The following is a 19,379-nucleotide window of genomic DNA, read 5'->3' on the forward strand; positions in this document are numbered from 1 at the left end:
CTGGAGCAAATACATTAAAGAATTCATGTCCATACCAAATAAAAAGAGCTCCTACAAATCAGCAGTGAAAGTGAAAGTCGCTCAGTCGTGTCCAACTCTGTGACCCCATGGACTATACCGCCCATGGAATTCTGCAGGCCAGAATACTGGAGTGGGTAGCCTTTCCCTTCTCCAGGAGATCTTCCCAATCCAGGGATCGAACCCTGGTCTCCCGCATTGCAGGCAGATTCTTTACTAGCTGAGCCACAAGGGAAGCCCACAAATCAGTAGAGTTCCTACAAATCAAGAGGAACTAAAGAGCCTCTTGATGAGGGTGAAAGAGAAGAGTGAGAAAGCTGGCTTAAAAGTCAACACTCAAAAAACTAAGATCATGGCATCACTTCATGGGAAAGAGATGGGGAAAAAAGTGGAAGCAGTGACAGGTTTTCTTTTCTTTGGCTCCAAAATCACTTTGGATGGTGAATGCAGCCATGAGATTAAAAGACGCCTGCCCTTTGAAGGAAAGCTATGACAAACCTAGACAGCGTATTAAAAAGCAGAGACGTCACTTTGCTGACAAAGGTCCCTATAGTCAAAGCTATGGTTTTTCCAGTAGTCATGTACAGATGTGAGAGTTGGACCATAAAGAAGACTGAGCACCGAAAAACTGATGCTTTCAAATTCTGATGCTGGAGAAGACTCTTGACTGTCCCTTGGACTGCCAGGAGATCAAATCAGTCAATTCTAAAGGAAATCAGTCCTGAACATTGAACATTGAATCATTGGAAGGACTGATGCTGAAGCTGAAGTTCCAATACTTTGGCCACCTGATGTGAAGAGCCAACTCATTGGAAAAGACTCTGATGCTGGGAAAGACTGACGGCAAGAGAAGTGGGTGACACAGAATGAGGTGGTTGGTTGGTATCACCAACTCAGTGGACATGACTTTGACCAAACTCCAGGAGATATAACAAATCAAAGTGTGTTATAATTTTTAACCAAATTGATTTAAAAAAATAGAAGCTGGTAATTTCTAGCAACAGAGAGGAGAGGGAAAAGTGTGTACCCTCAGAGATGCTTGATAGGGTAGAAACTGGTGTAGCCCTTTTGGAGGAATTTGTCAGTATCTTTAAAATTGTATAAATGGATCTACTCTTTGATGAGGAAGGTTATCATACAAAAGAGCTTATACAGGCGCACAGGTACATATGCAATGTTATTCGCTGTGTCGTGACCTGTAATAGTAATAAAGCCTAGAAAAACATAAATGTTCCTCCACTGGGTAAAAGCCATGAAATATGCTGTCCACATACTAGGAAATGGGCTTCTCTGGTGGCTCAGATGGAAAAGAATCCTCCTGCAACGCGGGAGACCTGGGTTCGATCCCTGGGTTGGGAAGATCCCCTGGAGGAAAGCATGGCAAACCACTCCAGTATTCCTGCCTGGAGAATCCCTACGGACAGAGGAGCCTGGTGGGCTGCAGTCCATGCGGTCTCAAAGAGTCGGACACGACTGAGCGACTAAGTACTACACTAGGAAATATCACTTAGCTTTTAAAAAAGACTGAAAATCTCAAAGTAAAGACACAGAAAATGTTAGTGACACAACAGCAAATGAAAAAGAGAAGATTATAGGATGAGAGGATTTATGTAAAAAATGAGTACATGTTCGAAACGAAACAACACATTAAACAAGGTGTTGGGGGTATGGTCACCTCCGAGGGGAGAAAACAGGCCATCAAGGACACTGGTTTTCACAGAAAGAGGGACCGCACAGTTAAGCGTTTAAGTTATACGTATTCATGTATAATATACACATTATATATATATAATATATTATACATGAATTTTAATATAACTTATATATTATACATGCATTTTAATATAAACACGTTTGTAATAGAAAGTGGCCAACAAGCATGTATGAAGATGTTCAACATCATTAACCACCAGGAAAACGCAAGTCAAAACCATAGCGGGGAACCACTTCACACCTGCCAGGCTGGTGGGGCCCAGACAGTGTCAGCCCTAACCAGCGCTGGCCAGGATGGGGAGAGGCTGGAACCCTTGTACGCTGCTGGGGGAGGATGTAAAATGGTGCAGCTGCTATGGAAGAGGGCTTCAGGGTTCCTCAAAAATTAAATACAGAATGACCACATGATCCAGCAATTTCACTTTTCTGGGTAAATCCCCCCAAAGGGAAAGCAGGGCCTCACACAGATCCGTGCACACCCATGTTTGCAGCAGCAGTCTCCACAGCAGCCAAAGCTGGAGACAGCCCCACGTGTCCAGCAACAGGTGAGCAGAGAAGCAAAGCATTAAAATAAGCCAGACATAAAGGGCAAATACTATATGATTCCACAAAAAAAGAGATACCAGAAAGGCAAGGTCACAGACACAGCAGAGCCGAAGAGAGGTTCAGTTCTCTTCAGTCGCTCAGTCGTGTCCAGCTCTTTGTAACCCTATGGACTGCAGCGCGCCAGGCTTCCCAGAGCTTGCTCAAACTCATGTCCATTGAGTCGGTGATGCCATCCAACCATCTCATCCTCTGTCATGCCCTTCTCCTCCTGCCTTCAATCTTTCCCAGCATCAGGGTCTTTTCCAATGAGTCAGTTCTTTGCATCAAGTGGCCAAATATTGGAACTTCAGCACCTGTCCTTCCAATGAATATTCAGGGTTGATTTCCTTTAGGATTGACTGGTTTGATCTCCTTGCAGTCCAAGGGATTCCAAAAGTCTTCTCCAACATCACAGTTCAAAAGCATCAATTCTTCGGCGTTCAGCCTTTTTTATGGTTCAACTCTCATATCTATACATGACTACTAGAAAAACCATAGCTTTGACTATCTGGACCTTTGTCAGCAAAGTAATGTCTCTGCCCTTTAATACACTAAGTTTGTAAGAGCCTTCCTTCCAAGGAGCAAGTGTCTTTTAATTTCACGGCTGCGGTCACCATCTAGAGCGATTTTGGAGCCCCCCAAAATAAAGTCTGTCACTGTTTACATTGTTTCCCATCTATTTGCCATGAAGTGATGGGACCGGATGCCATAATTTCATTTTTTGAATGCTGAGTTTTAAGCCAGTTTTTTCATTTTTCACTCTCCTCTTTCACTTTCATCAAGAGGCTCTTTAGTTCTTCACTTTCTGCCATGAAAGTGGTATCATCTGCATATCTGAGGTTATTGATATTTCTCCTGGCAATCTTGATTCCAGCTTGTGCTTCATCCAGCCCTGCATTTCTCATGATGTACTCTGCATGTAAGTTAAATAAGCAGGGGAACAATATACAGCCTTGACGTACTCCTTTCCCAATTTGGAACCAGTCTGTTGTTCCATGTCCAGTTCTAACTGTTGCCTCAGTTTAACCACTAGAAAAACTACACCAGGCAAACTGAAAGTACTAAAAAATTCTACAATGAATTAAATATTGTTTTTGTTGTTTAGTCGCTAGGTCATGTCCAACTCTTTGCGACCCCATGGACTATATACAGCCCACCAGGCTGTTCTGTCCATGAGATTTTTTTTCAGGCAAGAATACTGGAGTGGGTTGCCATTTCCTTTTCCAGGGGATCTTCCCATGCCAGGGATCAAACCTACGTCCTCTGCATTGCAGGCAAACTCTTTACTGCTGAGCCACCAGGGAAGCCCCAGTGACTCTGATACCAACCAAGAAAGCAAATAAGAAAATACCCAGAAAGTACAGTATCTCCCACCCCTGCAAAATGGTTCAGAGGTGACATCACCATGACAAACTCCCAGGGGTTGCTGGGCAAGAGAGATCCCAAGAGGAGGGGACAGAGGACAGTGGACACGTAACTCTGGGCACCAATGCAATCAGATCCTGAGGCTCCAGCCCCACGTGGAGCCTGCGGTCAGCTGGTCACCTCTCCGCTTCTCCAGCCTTCCACTGGAAGAGGGTGTTTGGGACAGACCCTTGGGCTCTTTTAGAAGGAAATGGCTGGGACTTCCCTGGTGGCTCAGTGGTAAGGAATCTGCCCGCCAGTGCAGGAGACACAGGTTCAATCCCTGATCAGGGAAGATCCCACAGGCCTGGGAGAAACTAAGCCCACGTGTCACAAGTACTGAGCCTGTGCTCTAGAGCCTGGGAGCCACAACTGCTGAAGCCCAAGCACCCTAGAGCCTATGCTCCGCAGCAGGAGAGGCCCCTCAATGAGAAGTCTGCCCCGCAGCTAGAGAGTGGCCCCTACTCGCCAGAACTAGAGAAAAGCCCGTGCAGCAAAGATGACCCAGTGCAGCACAAATAAATAAATACATTTCGGTTTTAACTGCTTTTTTTTTTTAAATGAAGATGTCGCCGAAGGTGAAGAAGGAAGCCCCTGCCCCTCCTAAAGCTGAAGCCAAAGTAAAGGCTTTGAAGACGAAGAAAGCGGTGTTGAAAGGTGTCCACAGCCACAAAAAAAGATCATCCGGATGTCACCCACCTTCCGGCTGCCCGAAACACTGCGGCTCAGGAGGCAGCCCAGCTATCCTTGGAAGAGCGGCCCTAGGAGAAACAAACTCGACCCCTGTGCCATCATCAGATTCCCCCTTACCACCAAGTCAGCCATGAAGAAAACAGAACTCACTGTGGACGGCAATGCCAACAAGCACCAAATTAAACAGGCTACGAAGCTCTGTGACACTGACGTGGCTGAGGTCAATAATCTGGTCAGGCCTGAGAGGGAGAAGAAGCCCTACGTCCCACTGGCTCCTGGCCATGATGCTTCGGACGTTGCTGACAAAATTGGGATCATCTAAACTGAGTCCAGCTGGCTAATTCCAAATATAAAAGTTTTCACTATGAAAAACAAAAACAAAAACAGCTTAACAAAAAGGAATGGGATTCCCCCCGCACCGTGTCCTTCCCATGACGGACAGTCTAGAAGGCAGCTTCCTCCTCGTAGAACCCCAACCAGCACCCTCAAAGAACACACGCCATCCTCCCCATTTTGCAGATGAGCAAACTGAGTCCCAGAGCTAACAAACCACTTCCCAAGCTTGAGAGAAAGCGGACAGCAGCCCACAGCAACAGAGGGGCCCCGGGGCCAGCTCTCTGGGTCCCTGCTGTCCCCACTGGCCTCCACATCAGCAGCGCTCTGATCCGCAGTGTCCCCGGGGCGCCCGCAGGGTGGACAGCCCGCTGCTTCCTGCACAAATATGTCCCGGGCCCAGCAAAGGAAGGGGCTGGACGCAGCCCCCACTCCCATCAGAGCCTCCCCATTCTGAGAGCGTGTGACCATCCCAGGGGCCTTGTAAGCCGCAAATGTCCAGCTCCTTCCAGGGCTTCTGTGATATCGAAGTATTAAGTCCACTAGGTCCACCTCCCAGAGGCCCTCACCCCACCAGAGGCCAGCACTGGCCCTCAGTTTGTCCCCCAGCCAAGCTCCCTTCACCATGGGCTCTCCCATCTCTGAAGCTAATGTGGTCATGTCCCCAGGCCAGCTTTAAACAGGCTCTGCTGTACAAACCCCATGGGGACAATGGGCTCCGAGCCCGTGCCTGATGGGAGAAGCACCCACGCAAGGTCAGCCCATCAGCGGGTGGACAGATGAGCAGATGTGCCCTGTCCAGCCGTGCAAGGAGCAGAGCGCTGTCCCACGCTGCAATGTGCACACGCCACGAAAGCATTCCGCTGAGCATGAAGCCAGAGTCCCTGCGGATGAAGTATCCAGAGCAGGCAATGCCATAGAGACCTGGGGTAGGGGGTGGGAAGTTTAAAGGGTGCAGGGTTTTATTCTGGGCCCAGGGAAATGTTTTGTATCTTGACAGAAGGGGTGCTTGTACAGCACTGCGAACAAACCACGGAATTGTCTCCTTTAAAATGATTAGCTTTATGGACATGATTTTCACCTCAATTTAACAAAAGAGAAAAAAAAAAGATCAATTCAACACCTTTCCCCTGCATTTCCTATCTCCCTCCCCCAGCTAAAGTCTCCGGAAGCTTCCAGTGCCTTCTGGACCACATCCAGACTCTGCAGCTTGACCTGGCCTCTTTCAGCAGAGACCACCGGGTCTCTGAGGACAGGGTCCTGGGACGGAGCCTACCTCCCCCAGAGCTGCACAGTCAGCTTCTGTTTGCCTTCCTGTCAGCCAGACACCCTGACAGCAAAGGCCCGGGCCTCCTCCACCATTCTACCCCATCCTATCCCCAGCACTCCAGCAGGTACCAACAGTGACAGCGTCAATAAGAGAGATGGTACAAGCGTCAAGCGTGTGTCAACGCAGTGAGCTACCGGGAGGAAGTACCGTTACGCCCATTTTACAGAAGAGAAAACTGAGACACACAAAGGTGGAGTCGGCTGCCCGAGCGCCCCCCACCATCAAGGCTCAGCCCAGGTCACCACCACAATACCCTTCACCCAGTGCTGCCGCGAAAAACAAGTCAGACAGCGGACGGGATGTTCAAGGTCCCACACGGGAGGGAAATCCAGACTGTGTGATAAGAGCTGCTAGACCTTCCAGGCCAGAAAGATCAAGGACCTTATTACCCAACAGGCACCACAGCTCTGCCACCAACAGCTCCTCCCCCAGCCAGGGACATGCAGAGGGTTTCACAGGCAGTATTTTACACTCCCGAGCAGGGGGAGGAACCAGGTGAGGACACAGGATACACAGAAGCTAAGTAAGTTGTCCAAAGTCAAATAGCCACTGAGCTTCTAGACCAGTGGTCCACAACCTCTTTGGTACCAGAAACAGATAGCATGGAAGACAATCTTTCCACAGACCGGGAGGATGGGGGAAAGGTATGGTTTGGGGATGATTCAAATGCTTTACATTTACTGGGCACGTTATTTCTATCATTATTATTGCATCAACTCCACCTCAGATTAACAGGTATTAGATCCCAGAGGTTGGGGACCCTTGCTCTAGACCCAAGGGGTCTGACCCCCAGGGCCCCCGACCTTAGCCTTGGCAAGCCCACGCGGCAGGACAGGAAGTCCTCACCTAACTACAGCCCCCACCACCACCCTGTGAGCAAATTCTGCTAAATGCCTGAGCAGTGACACAGCGCAGCTGAAATTAAACGGGTTCCAAATACGACGGGATGGCCACAGCAAATGCTGGGACGCGCGGGTGGACTGGGTAAATTCTTGGAACTGCACGGGAGGGTTACAGGCACGTGGGCCCCCGCTTTGGGAAGCAGAGGGTCCTGCCAGCAGACTCTCCATGGACTCCCCACTGCACTTAGTTAACTCGATGCTCACCTGCGGGCCGGGCAGTGAGCATCTGCAGGACCATCCCACTCCCGGGGGTGGTCCCGGGGCCAGTGCAGTGGGGCCGAAAGGGAGAGACCCCGGCCGTGAAGCTGGGGCCCACCACTCCCAGCTCCAGGATCACTCCAACAAAGGCATTTCCTTGGGCTCACCCCTTCAAATTGCAACAGGAAGCAATCAGGAAAAATAATTAGCTACCAACTTATCAGCTCCACTCTGGGCTGTGGCATAAATCTAACACAGAAATCAGGGACATGACATGTCAAGAGCAGTCAAAATAGTTTCTGCAGAAAGTTCCCTCCCTCTCCTTCCATTTTAGGACGAGATTACCACATTAGCCGGGGCTCTAAAAACCTCGTGTTGACATGCTTCCTTAATGTTAAAATAATCAACTCTATTTTTTGCCTCCTACGCGACCAAGCTCCACAAATGTGATCCTTCTCCTTGGGGGCTCGAACCGCAGGACAGGCACTCCAGTCCAGCAACATCACCACCCCAAGGTCCAGGAAATCCGAAACTGCAACGCAGTGAAAAGCTACTCTGCCGGCAGAGAAACCCCACCTTTAAAACAAACATCTTCCCCCCCCCCACCAAAAAAAACCCCTTTTGCCTCCGTGATCCAGGCATTTCCGGAAAGAGAAGCAGCAGTGTCGGCCTGAACTACCCAGATACTGTCATTGTTTTTTCGCTGGTATCAGACGGGGCCAAGAATGTAAACAGACTCCTGAGAGAGGCAAATTCAGCCTGAAACTGCCAGGGGTCTCCGGGGATCGGGGCTGGGAGGCAAGAGGACTTGAGGAATTACCCCTTCTCGCCCCCCCAAACCTCAGCGGAGGGGCCGCAGCCCCGGGAATGTGACCACAGAGCCAGGCCAGGACACCTCCCTGCAGTGTCCTCGCTGGAAATATTCAGGGAGACAGCTGTTTGCCTTAAAGAGGCCCAGACAAAGGGACCCGAGGCCCCCCACCCCCAACTGCCACCAGCAGAAGACCAGCCCAGGGCGCAGAGGACTCCCGATCCGGGGTCCACTGGGCCAGCCACACTCCAGAAAAACAAAACACTCACGTCGGAAGAGAATGGTTTAGGTAGCGAGAGAGGCTTGCTTCAAAAACCACATGGCAATCTCCAAATTAAAAGAACATGTGTAGCTTTTCACAAGGCGCTTCGTTTCCTGAGTCCTCCTGACCTCAACTCCACCCCTTGGGACACACCAACAGTTGGAGAGAAAGGTCCCCAGGCTCTGATCTCCCAAAGGGGGTGTGTGTATACAGCCGAGGCCCCCACGCCGCAGGCTGGGACCCCGTCACCCCGCGTGGCAGCCCCACGCAGCCGGGCCCCGCGGGGGTGGACACCCGCTGGGTGTCACGATTTGGGGGCCCCAGCGGCCCAGACGGGGGCTCCGAGTCGACCGGGCACACCTGGCAGGTGTGAGCCCGCTGGGAAACCGACAGCGACGCAGATGAAAGGGGAAGCGCCGCAGGCCAGGCCGCCCCGCGCGGGGTTCAGAACTTTCTCTGCGACTTAAATCAGTTCCTGGAGCTCGCAGGCCGGCCGCGCGGCCATCGGAAACAAGCTCGGGAAAAGAGATCCCGACGCAGGGCGGCCAGGCCTGCCTCCAGGCCGAACGTCCCCGCTCCGTGCCTGCCCGCGGGGCCGGGGTCCCCACGGTGCCCGCACGGCCTCGCCCGGCCGGCTCCGGGCGAGCGCACTTCCGAGCGCGCCCCGGGGCCCGGGCAGGTGAGAACCCGCCCGCGCCGCACCTGGCGGGGTTGGCGGCGCCCGCGCGCCCTGCTCGCCGGCCCGGGACGCGCGGGACGGGGCCCGGCGTCCCCGGGAGGGGCCCGGGCGGGCGAGACAAAGGGCCCGCGCGCGGCCCCCGGGCGGCGGGCGCGGCGGGGGGCGGCGGGGCCCCGCGGCGCGCGCCCCAACTCGCCCCCAACTTGCAAAGTCGCTTCGGCGGCGGCGCGGCGCACTTGGCCGCGGGGCCAACCGAGTCGCCCGGACGCCCGGGCCATTGTCCCCCCGGCCCGCGCCCACCTACCCGCGGCGGGGGCCAGGCTGCAGCAGAGCGCGAGCAGCAGCAGCAGCGGCGGCGGAGGAGGAGCGGGAGACCGGGGCGGCGCCGCCTCCATGTTGTCCGGAGCCGGACGGGCCCGCGCCGCGCTCACTCGGGCTCCATGGCGCGGCTGCCGGGCTCCTCGCGCGGCTCCGGGCGCCTGCCGCCTCCCCCCTCGGGCGCCGCGGGCCAGGACGACGGGGGAGGAGGGAGGAGGCGCGGGAGCGGAAGCCGAGCCGCGTCTCCGCCCCCCGCCGCCGCCGCCGCCGCCGCCCTCCGCGCCCCCAGCGCCGGCCGCGCCCTCCTGCGGGCGCCCCCCGGAGCCGGCCCGCTGCGAGGCGACCGCCGCGCGCGGGGTCCCAGCGCCTCTGCCCGCGCCCCCTGCCCCCGGGGGCCGGGCGCCGGGGCTCCGCGGGGGCGGGAGCCCGGTTTGCACCCCGCAGGGCCTGGGGCCGGATCGAGCCCCGGAAGCAGGTGTGTCACCTGTTAAGAGCGGCCAGGACCGAGCTCGCCCGGTGGGGAAACTGAGGCACGGGGCCTGGGTGTGCGAAAGGGCTTGCCCCAGGGCACGCGCGGTCAGGCATTTTCGGGGCTGGAAGCCAGGGGCCCCTAGCCAGGTGCGCGCGCTTTCCGGCGACCGCAGCCACCCCAGCAGGGTCCTCCTCGGGGCGGTCCCACGACACCTATGCTCACCGGGGAGGGGGCCCGGGAAGGCGACCGCCAGGCGGGGCCGGGGCAGGGACAGAAGCGGGTGATGGCGAGGGGTGGGAGCTGCAGGGGAATCGGGGTAGGTTTGAGGTTGACTTTTAAACTGAACGTATACCCTCGACATTAGGATACGCGAAGACTGAGCGGTAGACACGTTGTTCTTCCAAATATGCTTGTAGGCGGCCTAGGATGCAGACCTCACCTTTGATCATTCAACAAGCAGGCTCTGAACCACCCCTCCCCAGCCCCCACCCCCGCCCCCTGCCCACCTGAGCATCAAGTTCGGCTACTGAACCCTCCGGGGCACAGGAAGCCCTGGGAGGGGCAGCACAAACTCTGGAACCCATACCATAGGCCCAAATTCAGACTGTGGTTCTGCTGCTTCCTACAGGGTGTGCCTTGTTGCAAGTGTGTGCTTCAGTTGTGGCCTACTCTTTATGATTCCCTGGATTGTAGCCCACCAAGCTCCTCTGTCCTTGGGATCTCCCAGGCAGAATTACTGGAGTGGGTTGCCATTTCCTTCTCCAGAGGATCTTCTGACCCATGGATCAAACCTGAGTCTCCTGCATCGCAGACAGATTCTTTACCCTCTCTGAGCCATCAGGGAAGCCCAGGGGTGTGCCCTTGGGCAGGTTCAAATATAACCTCTCTGGGGGGAATTCCTCCCCTTACAAAACAGTGAGAACAACACTTACCTTGCAGGTGCTGAGACAAGGATGGACAACTCACCAGAACAGCCCCGCCCATGGATACAGGCATTCTTCATGTATTTGTGACAACTTTACAAAGCTGGTGCTCAGGCAGAATGTCTCTGTCCCCTAGGGTTTATATTCTAGGGAAGAAGACAAACAAAAACAAGAAGATAGATACATTTAAAACCAATGCAAACAAACCAAAACACCACTAACAGACTCAGGAATGCAGTGAAGAATGAGGGTGTTGGGCTGCAATGCCTGGGGAAGTAGGGCTGTCTGAGCTACCACCGGGGAGCAGTAGGAGAATCTGCCTGCCAAGGCAGGAGACGCGGGTTCAGTCTCAGGGTTGGGAAGATCCCTGGAGGAGGGCATGGCAATCCACTCGAGTATTCTTGCCTGGAGAATCCTGTGGACAGAGGAGCCTAGCGGGCTATAGTCCATGGGGTCGCACAGAGTTGGAGATGGCTGAAGTGACTTAGTTCACAAGGGACTTAATTGCTCTGTGACATGTGGGATCTTTAGGTGCTCCTTGTGAACTCTTAGTTGCGGTATGTGGGTGGAGTTCCCTGACCAGGGGTTGAACCCAAGCCTCCTGCATTGGAGTGCAGACTTTTAACCACGGGACACGCAGGGAAGCCCCTGCGCTGGAACTGTTTTTACCCCTGTTACCCACATGGCTTACTCCCTCACATCTTCAGATCTTCAGCTTCTCAGCCAGACTCTCCCTGACCCTGCTTGGAGATTGCACACCACACCCCCTGCACCGCCCACCCTTGCCAGCACTTCCTGCTCCATTTCTCTGCTTAATTTTTCTCCTTTGCACTGACCAACATCTGACAGACTACTGTTTACTTATCTTTCTTCCCTCCACAAGAATAGACTTTCACTTGTTTTATTCCACGTGTATCCCCAGAGCCTACACCAGGGCCTGACACAGTAGGTGCTCAATAAATGTTTGTTGAATGACTGAGTGAACTGATAAGACCTGATTTATATTTATAGAAGGATCACTCTGGCTGCTGAGTAGGGACAGGACTGTTAGGATGAAAGAGAAGATGCTGGGGACTGGCCAGCAGTGGGTACCACAGTAGCACCCAGGAGAGATGGCGGCTTGGATGGGTGAGGGTGGGGGGCTCACAAGGGGCTGGATTCTGGGTGCTTTAGGAAGAGCTAATGGGACTCCTCAAAGGCACCGGTTGTGGGAAGGAGGAGAAGGGGCCCTAGGGTGGCCCACCCTATGGGCTCTGCTTGTTGAGTAACTCAGTCATGTCCCACTCTTTCAACACATGGACTGCAGCGTACCAGGCTTCCTTGTCCTCCACTATCTCCTGCACTTTGCTCAAACTCATGTCCATTGAGTCGGTGATGCCATCCAACCATCTCATCCTCTGTCACCCCTTCTGCTCCTGCCTTCAACCTTTCCCAGCATCAGGGGCTTTTCTAATGAGTCAGTTCTTCGCATCAGGCGGCCAAAGTATTGGAGCTTCAGCTTCAGCATCAGTCCTTCCAGGGAATATTCAGGGTTCATTTCGTTTAGGCTTGACTGATTTGATCTCCTTGCAGTCCAAGGGACTCTCACAATGACCACGGTGGAGGGGTCACCAGAGACCACCTGTAGGGGACAGGACTGTGCCCCTCAGTCTCAAAGCATCAGAGTGAGAGCCCAGATTGCCTGACTCTGATCAGAGCTTCGAGGAAAGCTGTTTGCAAAGAACAATGAGATTGAATCACTGTTTGATTCTGCAGGATTCCAGCCTCACAAGGGCAGTCATTTTTAGACTCTTCACTAATGTAAGAAGCAACCGGAGAACGTGCTAAGCTTCCACTTCCCCAGAAGGCTGCATGTCACAGCTCATCACGCCACCCAGCTTTTCTTAGGCCTTGCGTTTGCAAGCGTTCACTCCCAATTCCTTGCTCAGATGCGAGTTCCATCACAGTGAAGTAAGGGGGGCTCAGCACCTGTCAGATCTAATCGTTTCTGGGGACAGGGGCTCATTTGGGGTCCATTTAGGGCCCATCAGAGGATGACATTTCAGCCCGTTGACACTTGGGGAAAAAGTGCCTCTTTGGTTTCCCTCCTGAGCTGGAACATGCTGACTCTGGAGAGTTATTCTGGGCACGCGAGCCCTCCCGCCTGGCAGGCCTGGCTGCTGTGGTCAGAGGTGTGCCCTGGGCTCCAGCATTTCCGGGCTTGGAGCCCCGAGCATTCTCCCGAGGCGTGCAGTGGGAACGTGGTCATCTGACAGGCCATCCTTCCCATCCCCGAGGGCCTCTCCCCGCCATGACACCACTGCCTGCCCTCAAAGAAGAGAAGAGAAGACTTGTTACCAGTGTTCTCTGTACTTTGAAGCCCTGCATTAACGTGACTCATGATTGACATGGGTCCATGACAGGGCATGGGGATGGATTGCCAGGCACCCCTCTCGTGTAGGCACCACCTGCTTGCTCTTCTCCCTCCGGTAGTTTTCATCCCCCACCCCCAGATTCTGCGGCCCTGGGCCTCAGCCCTCCCTGGGGTTTGGCTTGCCTGTAACTCACATCCTGGCAAGGACGCCCTGGGCAGCCCCAGGAGCATCTGGTCCACTTGGCAGTTTTATTTTCACTGCAGCTGAAAGAGTCGACATTCAAATTTCATCCTCCTTTTAAAGCATTTTAAAGACGCCTGCAGTAGGTTGAATGTGCTCCGTCGCTAAGTCTTTGCAACCCCATGGACTGCAGTCTGCCACTGGAAAGTGACATGAAAGTGAAAGTCGCTCAGTCGTATCCAACTCTTTGCTACCCTATGGACTGTAGTCCATGGAATTCTCCAGGCCAGAATACTGGAGTGGGTAGCCTATCCCTTCTCCAGGGGATCTGCCCAACCCAGCACTGGAGTGGGTTGCTATTTTCTCCTCCAGGGGATCTTCCCAACCCAGGGATTGGACTTGCATCCTTCTGCTTTGGTGGGCAGATTTTTTACCACTGAGCCACCTGGGGAGCCCGTAGTAAGCTGAATAGGTGGTGGTGTTCAGTTGCTCGGTTGTGTCCAAGTCTTTGCGACCCCATGGACTACAGCACACAAGGCTCCCTGTCCATCACCAACTCCCGGAGCTTGCTCAAACTCATGTCCGTCGAGTCGGTGATGCCATCCAACCATCTCATCCTCTGTTGTCCCCTTCTCCTCCTGCCTTCAATCTTTTCCAGCATCAGGGCCGTTTCTAATGAGTTGGCTCTTCCCATCAGGTGGCCAAAATATTGTAGCTTCAGCTTCAGCATCAGTCCTTCCAATGAATATGAAGGACTGATTTCCTTTAGGATTGACTTGTTTGATCTCCTTACAGTCCAAGGGACCGCTCGACCGCCCAAGAGTCTTCTCCAACATTACAGTTCAAAAGCATCAATTCTTCAGTGTTTAGTCTTCTTTATGGTCCAACTCTCACATCTGTACATGACCACTGGAAAAACCACAGCTTTGACTCGACGGACCTTTGTCAGCAAAGTAATGTCTCTGCTTTTTAAAATGCTGTCTAGGTTGGTCATTGCTTTTCTTCTAAGGAGCAAGCATCTTTTAATTTCACGGCTGCAGTCACCATCTACAGTGATTTTGGAGCCCAAGAAAATAAAGTCTGTCACTGTTTCCATTGTTTCCCCATCTATTTGCCGTGAAGTGATGGTACCGGATGCCATGATCTTAGTTTTATTAATATTAGTGTGTTAAATGTTAAATTTTTTTATGTTAAATGTTAAATAGTATGTTAAATTTTAAATGATGCCATACCTTAGCTTTTAGAAGTTGAATAGCGGTAAAGAATCTGCAATGCAGGAGACCCCCGTTTGATTCCTGGGTCGGGAAGATCCCCTGGAGAAGAGGCTACCCATTCCAGTATTCTTGGGCTTCCCTGGTGGCTCAGACAGTAAAGAATCTGCCTGCAATGTGGGAGACCTGGCTTCGATCCCTGGGTTGGGAAGATCCCATGGAGTTGGACACAGCAACCCACTCCAGTATTCTTGCCTGGAGAATCCCCATGGACGGAGGAGCCTTGTGGGCTACAGCCCATGGAGTCACAAAGAGTTGGACATGACTGAGCAATCAAGAACAAAAAATACATCCACACCCTAATCCTGGAACATATGAATGTTAACTGATTTGGGGAAAGGGTCTTTGCAAGTATAGTGAAGAATCTTAAGAGCAGGAGGTCATCTGGATTATCCCACGGGACCCTGAATCCAGTGACATCGTCTTAGAGCAGAAGAGGAGAGGGCTGTGCAAGGATGGAAGCACAGGGCTGAGGGATGAGGCCACAAACCAAGGGACACCTGGAGCCTGCAGAAGCTGGAAGAGGTGAGGAAGAGTCCTTCCCCAGAGCCTTTGGAGGGAGCCCAACGCTGCCCATGCCTTGATTTCAGACTTTTGGCCTCCAGATGTTGAGAGAAGACATTTCTGCTGTTTCAAGCATCCAGTTGGTGTGATTTGTCATGGCAGACACAGGAATCCATCACGGTCCCTAATCTTCATAAACCCATTTTACAGGGAAGGAAACTGAGGTCAGAGAAGTAAGGGCTTATCCAGGGATCACCTCCGATTTATTCTGTACAATAATAGCAGAGGTCAGTGGTCACAGCAGAGGCTGTGTGGCCTGTGAAGCCTGAACTGTTTATCATCCAGCCAGTTACAGATGTGTTTGCCCACCCCTGCTCTAGGTGCTCCTATGGCAATAACTGTTCTAGAAAAAATAAAGCAGGGCAAGAGGGACAAGAGGTAAGGAAGGCTTCACTAGGACAGTGAACATTTGTGCAGGGACCTGGAAGTCCTGTGCAAAGGCCCTGAGGCACGATGAGGGGCCTGAGCGGCTGAAGCAGAGAGACAGCCAAGGTCAGAGGGGAGCAGGGGGACCTACCTGGTGGTTCAATAGCTAAGACTCCGTGTTCCAAATGCAGTGGGCCTGGGTTCGATCCCTGGTCAGAGAACTGGATCCCAGATAATGCAACTAAGAATTCGCATATTGCAACTAAGACTCAGTGCAACCAAGTAAATAATTTTTTTTTAAAAAAAGAGCAGGCCATCTCTGCAGGGTCCTGGGAAATACTTCCTCCAAGTGAGCTGGGGGACCATCAGAGGGCCAGGAACAGAGGGAGCCTGAGATTTGATTTCCATGTTGCGGACTCTCTCTGCTCCTGTGTGCGGCGGGAGAGGGGCCCAGGAGGCCAGCTGAGGGCCTGTCGTTCACTATGACATCAGTGTTAGTGACATCAGAGTGTGGAGCCCCGCCTTGAACTCTTCTAGCCTAGATCTAGTAGACTTCCCAGTGGAGGAGCAGAGTGGCCAGGACCCAGGCCTTAGGGAGGAGGGCTGGCTGGGCTTAGAAACATGGGAATCTTCAGTATCTGAGCCTGTGATCCTGGAGGAGCAGTTATGAAGAAGGAGGTTCAGGGGCTGAACGTTTGGGGCCCTCCAAGCTCAGAGGTGAGGAGCACCGGGAGACGGCAGCTCCCTGGAGCCAGGGAGGACGCCGAGTGGAGGGGAAGGGCGCCGTGTGGCCGCCGCCAGAAACTGGGACGGGCGCAGACACGTGTCCATGGGGCCCGGGGCGGCCATTCATCTTTGACCTTGAGGAGCTGTTTGGAATCACAAAGTAGCTCGCACACACCTGGCCTCTGTTGAGAGCCACATCCACCACGGGCCCTTAGCTAAACACACAGGAGTTCGGGGTGAGGCGGAGACCTTCCCCAGCAGCTGGATGGACCCCTGGGCAGCTGCCACACCTCTCCGGTCGCTCTCATGGGCAGTAAATCCTCAGGTCCCTTCTAGTCCCAGGGCCGTGTCCGCTTAGGAATTACAACTCCAGTTCTGGTTTAATGATCAAAACGAAGGTTCATTCCCAGTCACGGCTTCTCCCCTCCTCCAGCTCCACTAGGCTTCGAGCAGCAGTGGAACCACAGGGGGGGAGGCCAGCTGGGCCTCTGCCGTCCTCCTCCGGGAGGGAGGGCGGGAGGGGACTGGGACCCTCCAGGATTGGGGGATTCCGAGTGCATATCTCTCTCTTTCAGGCTCTCTGCTGGGCCTTAGGTACTTCTTGGATGGTTCCTGACCCACCAGGGCGCACACCTTTGCCCAGTCATCCGGAAAACACGGCCACCGGTCCAGTGCCGGCTGGGCAGCAACAGGGATGACCTTGGCCTTTAATGCATCCAGCGTGGAGCCAGCAGCAGGAGACACCTGTTCGCCTGGGTCCTTGAAGCCCCTCTTGCTGGTCTCAGGATGAAAGGCACTCTCTCCTACTCTCAAGGTGGGCCGGGAACTAACTGGGGTGATCAACCAGCTCGGTTTGCCTGGAACTGAGAGGTCCTCAGGATGCAGAGCTTTCAGAGCTAAAACTGGGCGAGTCAAGGCCAACAGGAGCCAGTCGGTCGCCCTTGGGTTGGTGGAATCAGGTTTCCCTCTGTGGGACTCTCACCCCAGGCACGTGGGGTGCCAGGACACAGGTCCAAGGTAGGCCCAGTTCCATGCCTGCCGCTTAAAATTATAAGTCACTGTCAACACATCTGTGCCATTTTTTTTTTTTAAGTGAAGGGATATTTTGGATAAAAAGAGACAACAGAGAGATCCTGATGGATCATTTCATGCTTGTAAAAATAACTCTGATGATATTAAGAATTATGAGTGTTTTTTTAAGAGGAAACAAAACTCTTCTGTTTATGTGAGAGAATGTTCTTAGACCTCTTCCAAACTGTTTAATGGAGACACATCATACTGTCTGTGACATACTTTTGATATTTTTGTTTTTGGCAAATGTGGCAAAACCTTAGCGAGTTTTGAACCGAGATAATAAAATTATGGGTGGTAACCATAAAAAAATAATGTTATAAATCAGCCCACAGATGTGGAATAAAGAGTGTGAGTTCCCTCTTTATTTGTTGGCTGGACAAATACGCAGTTGAGACAGCAGGTAAGAGTGCCAGGTGGAACCTTTGGGGCCCTTCTGTGTTGGAGCCAGGCGTCCGGAGACCCAGCCCAGGACCTCTCTGGACTTTCACCCCAGGGCGAGGTCTGCGGCAGGAGGTGAGGTCTGGGAGAGGTGCCCATACTGCCTGGATTGGGCCCTGTGCTGGAGCGAGGTGGGGGGTGGGGGTCACCAGGGGTTCCCAGGGGTCCCCACCGATCTCCTGTGGGGAATGGGCAAGCTGGAGGGGCAGAGTGGGCCCCTCCGGAGCTTGGCGCCCCGGCGGAGAGGGTACTTACTGTTCTGTTTTAGACCTTCAGTATCAGACAGAATGGGCTTCTGGTAAAGAATCTGCCTGCAATGCAGGAGACACGGGTTCGATCCCTGAGTTGGGAAGATCCCCTGGAGGCATGGCAACCCACTCCAGTATTCTTGCCAAGAAAATCCCACGACAGAGGAGCCTGGTGGACTACAGTCCACGGGGTCACAAAGAATCAGATACGACTGAATGACTGAGCACGCACCAGCGTCAGAATGGAGGCAGGAAGTCCCATCTTAACTGCCCCCCTGGGGACTGGAGAGAGAGGTCAGTACTTGCGGGAGGTCAGGCAGCTGGACGGTGGCCAGGCCGGGATGGGGACCCAGCCTCCAGGCTCTGCCCCTGCCAGGCTAACCCCCTCCTTGCAGCGACCACCTCCCCTTACCCAGGTCCTGGCCCCCTGCAGGGACCCCTCAGGTCTGGCCACAGGCCAGCTCATGCCGCTCAGTTTGCAAACACCAGCAAGATTCTCCCTTCTTAAGAAAGGGCAGCGAAACCTCACCATCCCCCACCATGCCTTCCTGTCTGTCCGCTCAGCTGCCAAGCCCTTCCAGCCAACGGTCCACACTCGCTGCCCCTGGCCTCACCACCTGCTCATTCAGTCCTGCCCCTGCGATGACCTTCAGTCGCCAGCTGCACAGGCCATTGCTGCTGCGTCCGTCTTGGTGAGGGTTCTGCAGGTCTCCAACGCCCCCTCCCAGCCTCCCTCCCTCGAGCCCCTTCCCCCTCCCAGACTGTCACATGCTGTCCTGCTCACACGCTGCCCTGCATTACGTACAGCCCTCTTTGCTGCAGGAGCCCCTGGTGGCTCAGACATTAAAGAGTCTGTCTGCTGGTTCCATCCCTGAGTTGGGGAGATCCCCTGGAGGAGGAAACGGCAACCCACTCCAGTATTCTTGCCTGGAGAATCCCATGGACTGAGGAGCCAGGCGGGCTACTGTCCGTGGGGTCACAGAGTCGGCCACAACTGAGCGACCTCTCTTTCTTCTCTTCGCTGCTCTCCCCACTGTGGCCTGCCCGTCAGTGTGGCCAGCATGATGGCCCTTAAATGCCCACCTGGCAGGGCTCTCCCTTCACACAAACCCTCTCCGGCTCCCCAGTGCCCCTGATGGTTCTCCCTGCCGCCTCTCTGCCCTCCCCCAGGTCGGGCACAGCTCCTCCCGGCCGGTCGCAGTCCTCCTGGCCCTGCGGTCTTCGGGTCTCCCAATGGGTGTCTGTAGGCCTGAGGGTCCCCTTTCTCTGGGGGAGACAGGGGCCGTCAGAGCCGAGTGGCAAGGTGGGCTGAGCCTTCAACAGAATGGGCTGGGACAGGTACCCACAGGGGCTGGCGCTCCCATGGGAGGCTGGTGTGTGCAGGGAACAGTGACCCCGGCCGGGGGCCAAGAGCGGCTGTCTTGTGGGGTGTGGAAGGGTGGAAGGGGGAGGTGGCCTGTAGGCAGGTGGACTGCCCGGTGGAGAACCCAGGCGGGGTATCTTGCGAGCTCCTCACG

The 19,379-nt window shown here is 53.9% G+C and overlaps 1 protein-coding gene, 1 long non-coding RNA gene and 1 pseudogene across 7 annotated transcripts in view; 2 read left to right on the plus strand and 1 right to left on the minus strand.

Moving 5' to 3' along the window:
* Positions 1 to 9,441, minus strand: part of LRP5 (LDL receptor related protein 5) — a 124,090-nt gene extending 114,649 nt beyond the window's left edge. For all 6 annotated transcript variants that reach the window (XM_086385293.1, XM_086385291.1, XM_086385289.1 and 3 more), the window contains exon 1: positions 9,233 to 9,441. In XM_086385293.1, the coding sequence (XP_086241419.1) occupies positions 9,233 to 9,323 (91 nt within the window). In that variant the 5' untranslated portion in view covers positions 9,324 to 9,441. The remainder of the gene's footprint in view (positions 1 to 9,232) is intronic.
* Positions 4,150 to 4,797, plus strand: LOC147341758 (large ribosomal subunit protein uL23 pseudogene; annotated as a pseudogene).
* A 63-nt stretch (positions 9,442 to 9,504) lies between the features above and the next one.
* Positions 9,505 to 18,730, plus strand: LOC147341759 (uncharacterized). The gene is made up of 2 exons (XR_015158017.1): positions 9,505 to 9,721; positions 10,658 to 18,730. It is a non-coding gene; the product is annotated as an uncharacterized LOC147341759 (long non-coding RNA).
* Positions 18,731 to 19,379: the final 649 nt, after the last annotated feature.

This window comes from Bos grunniens, chromosome 29 (genome assembly GCF_055505025.1).
Source record: "Bos grunniens cultivar Pamir isolate PY7600 chromosome 29, Bosgru_T2T1.0, whole genome shotgun sequence".
Classification (NCBI taxonomy): domain Eukaryota; kingdom Metazoa; phylum Chordata; class Mammalia; order Artiodactyla; family Bovidae; genus Bos; species Bos grunniens.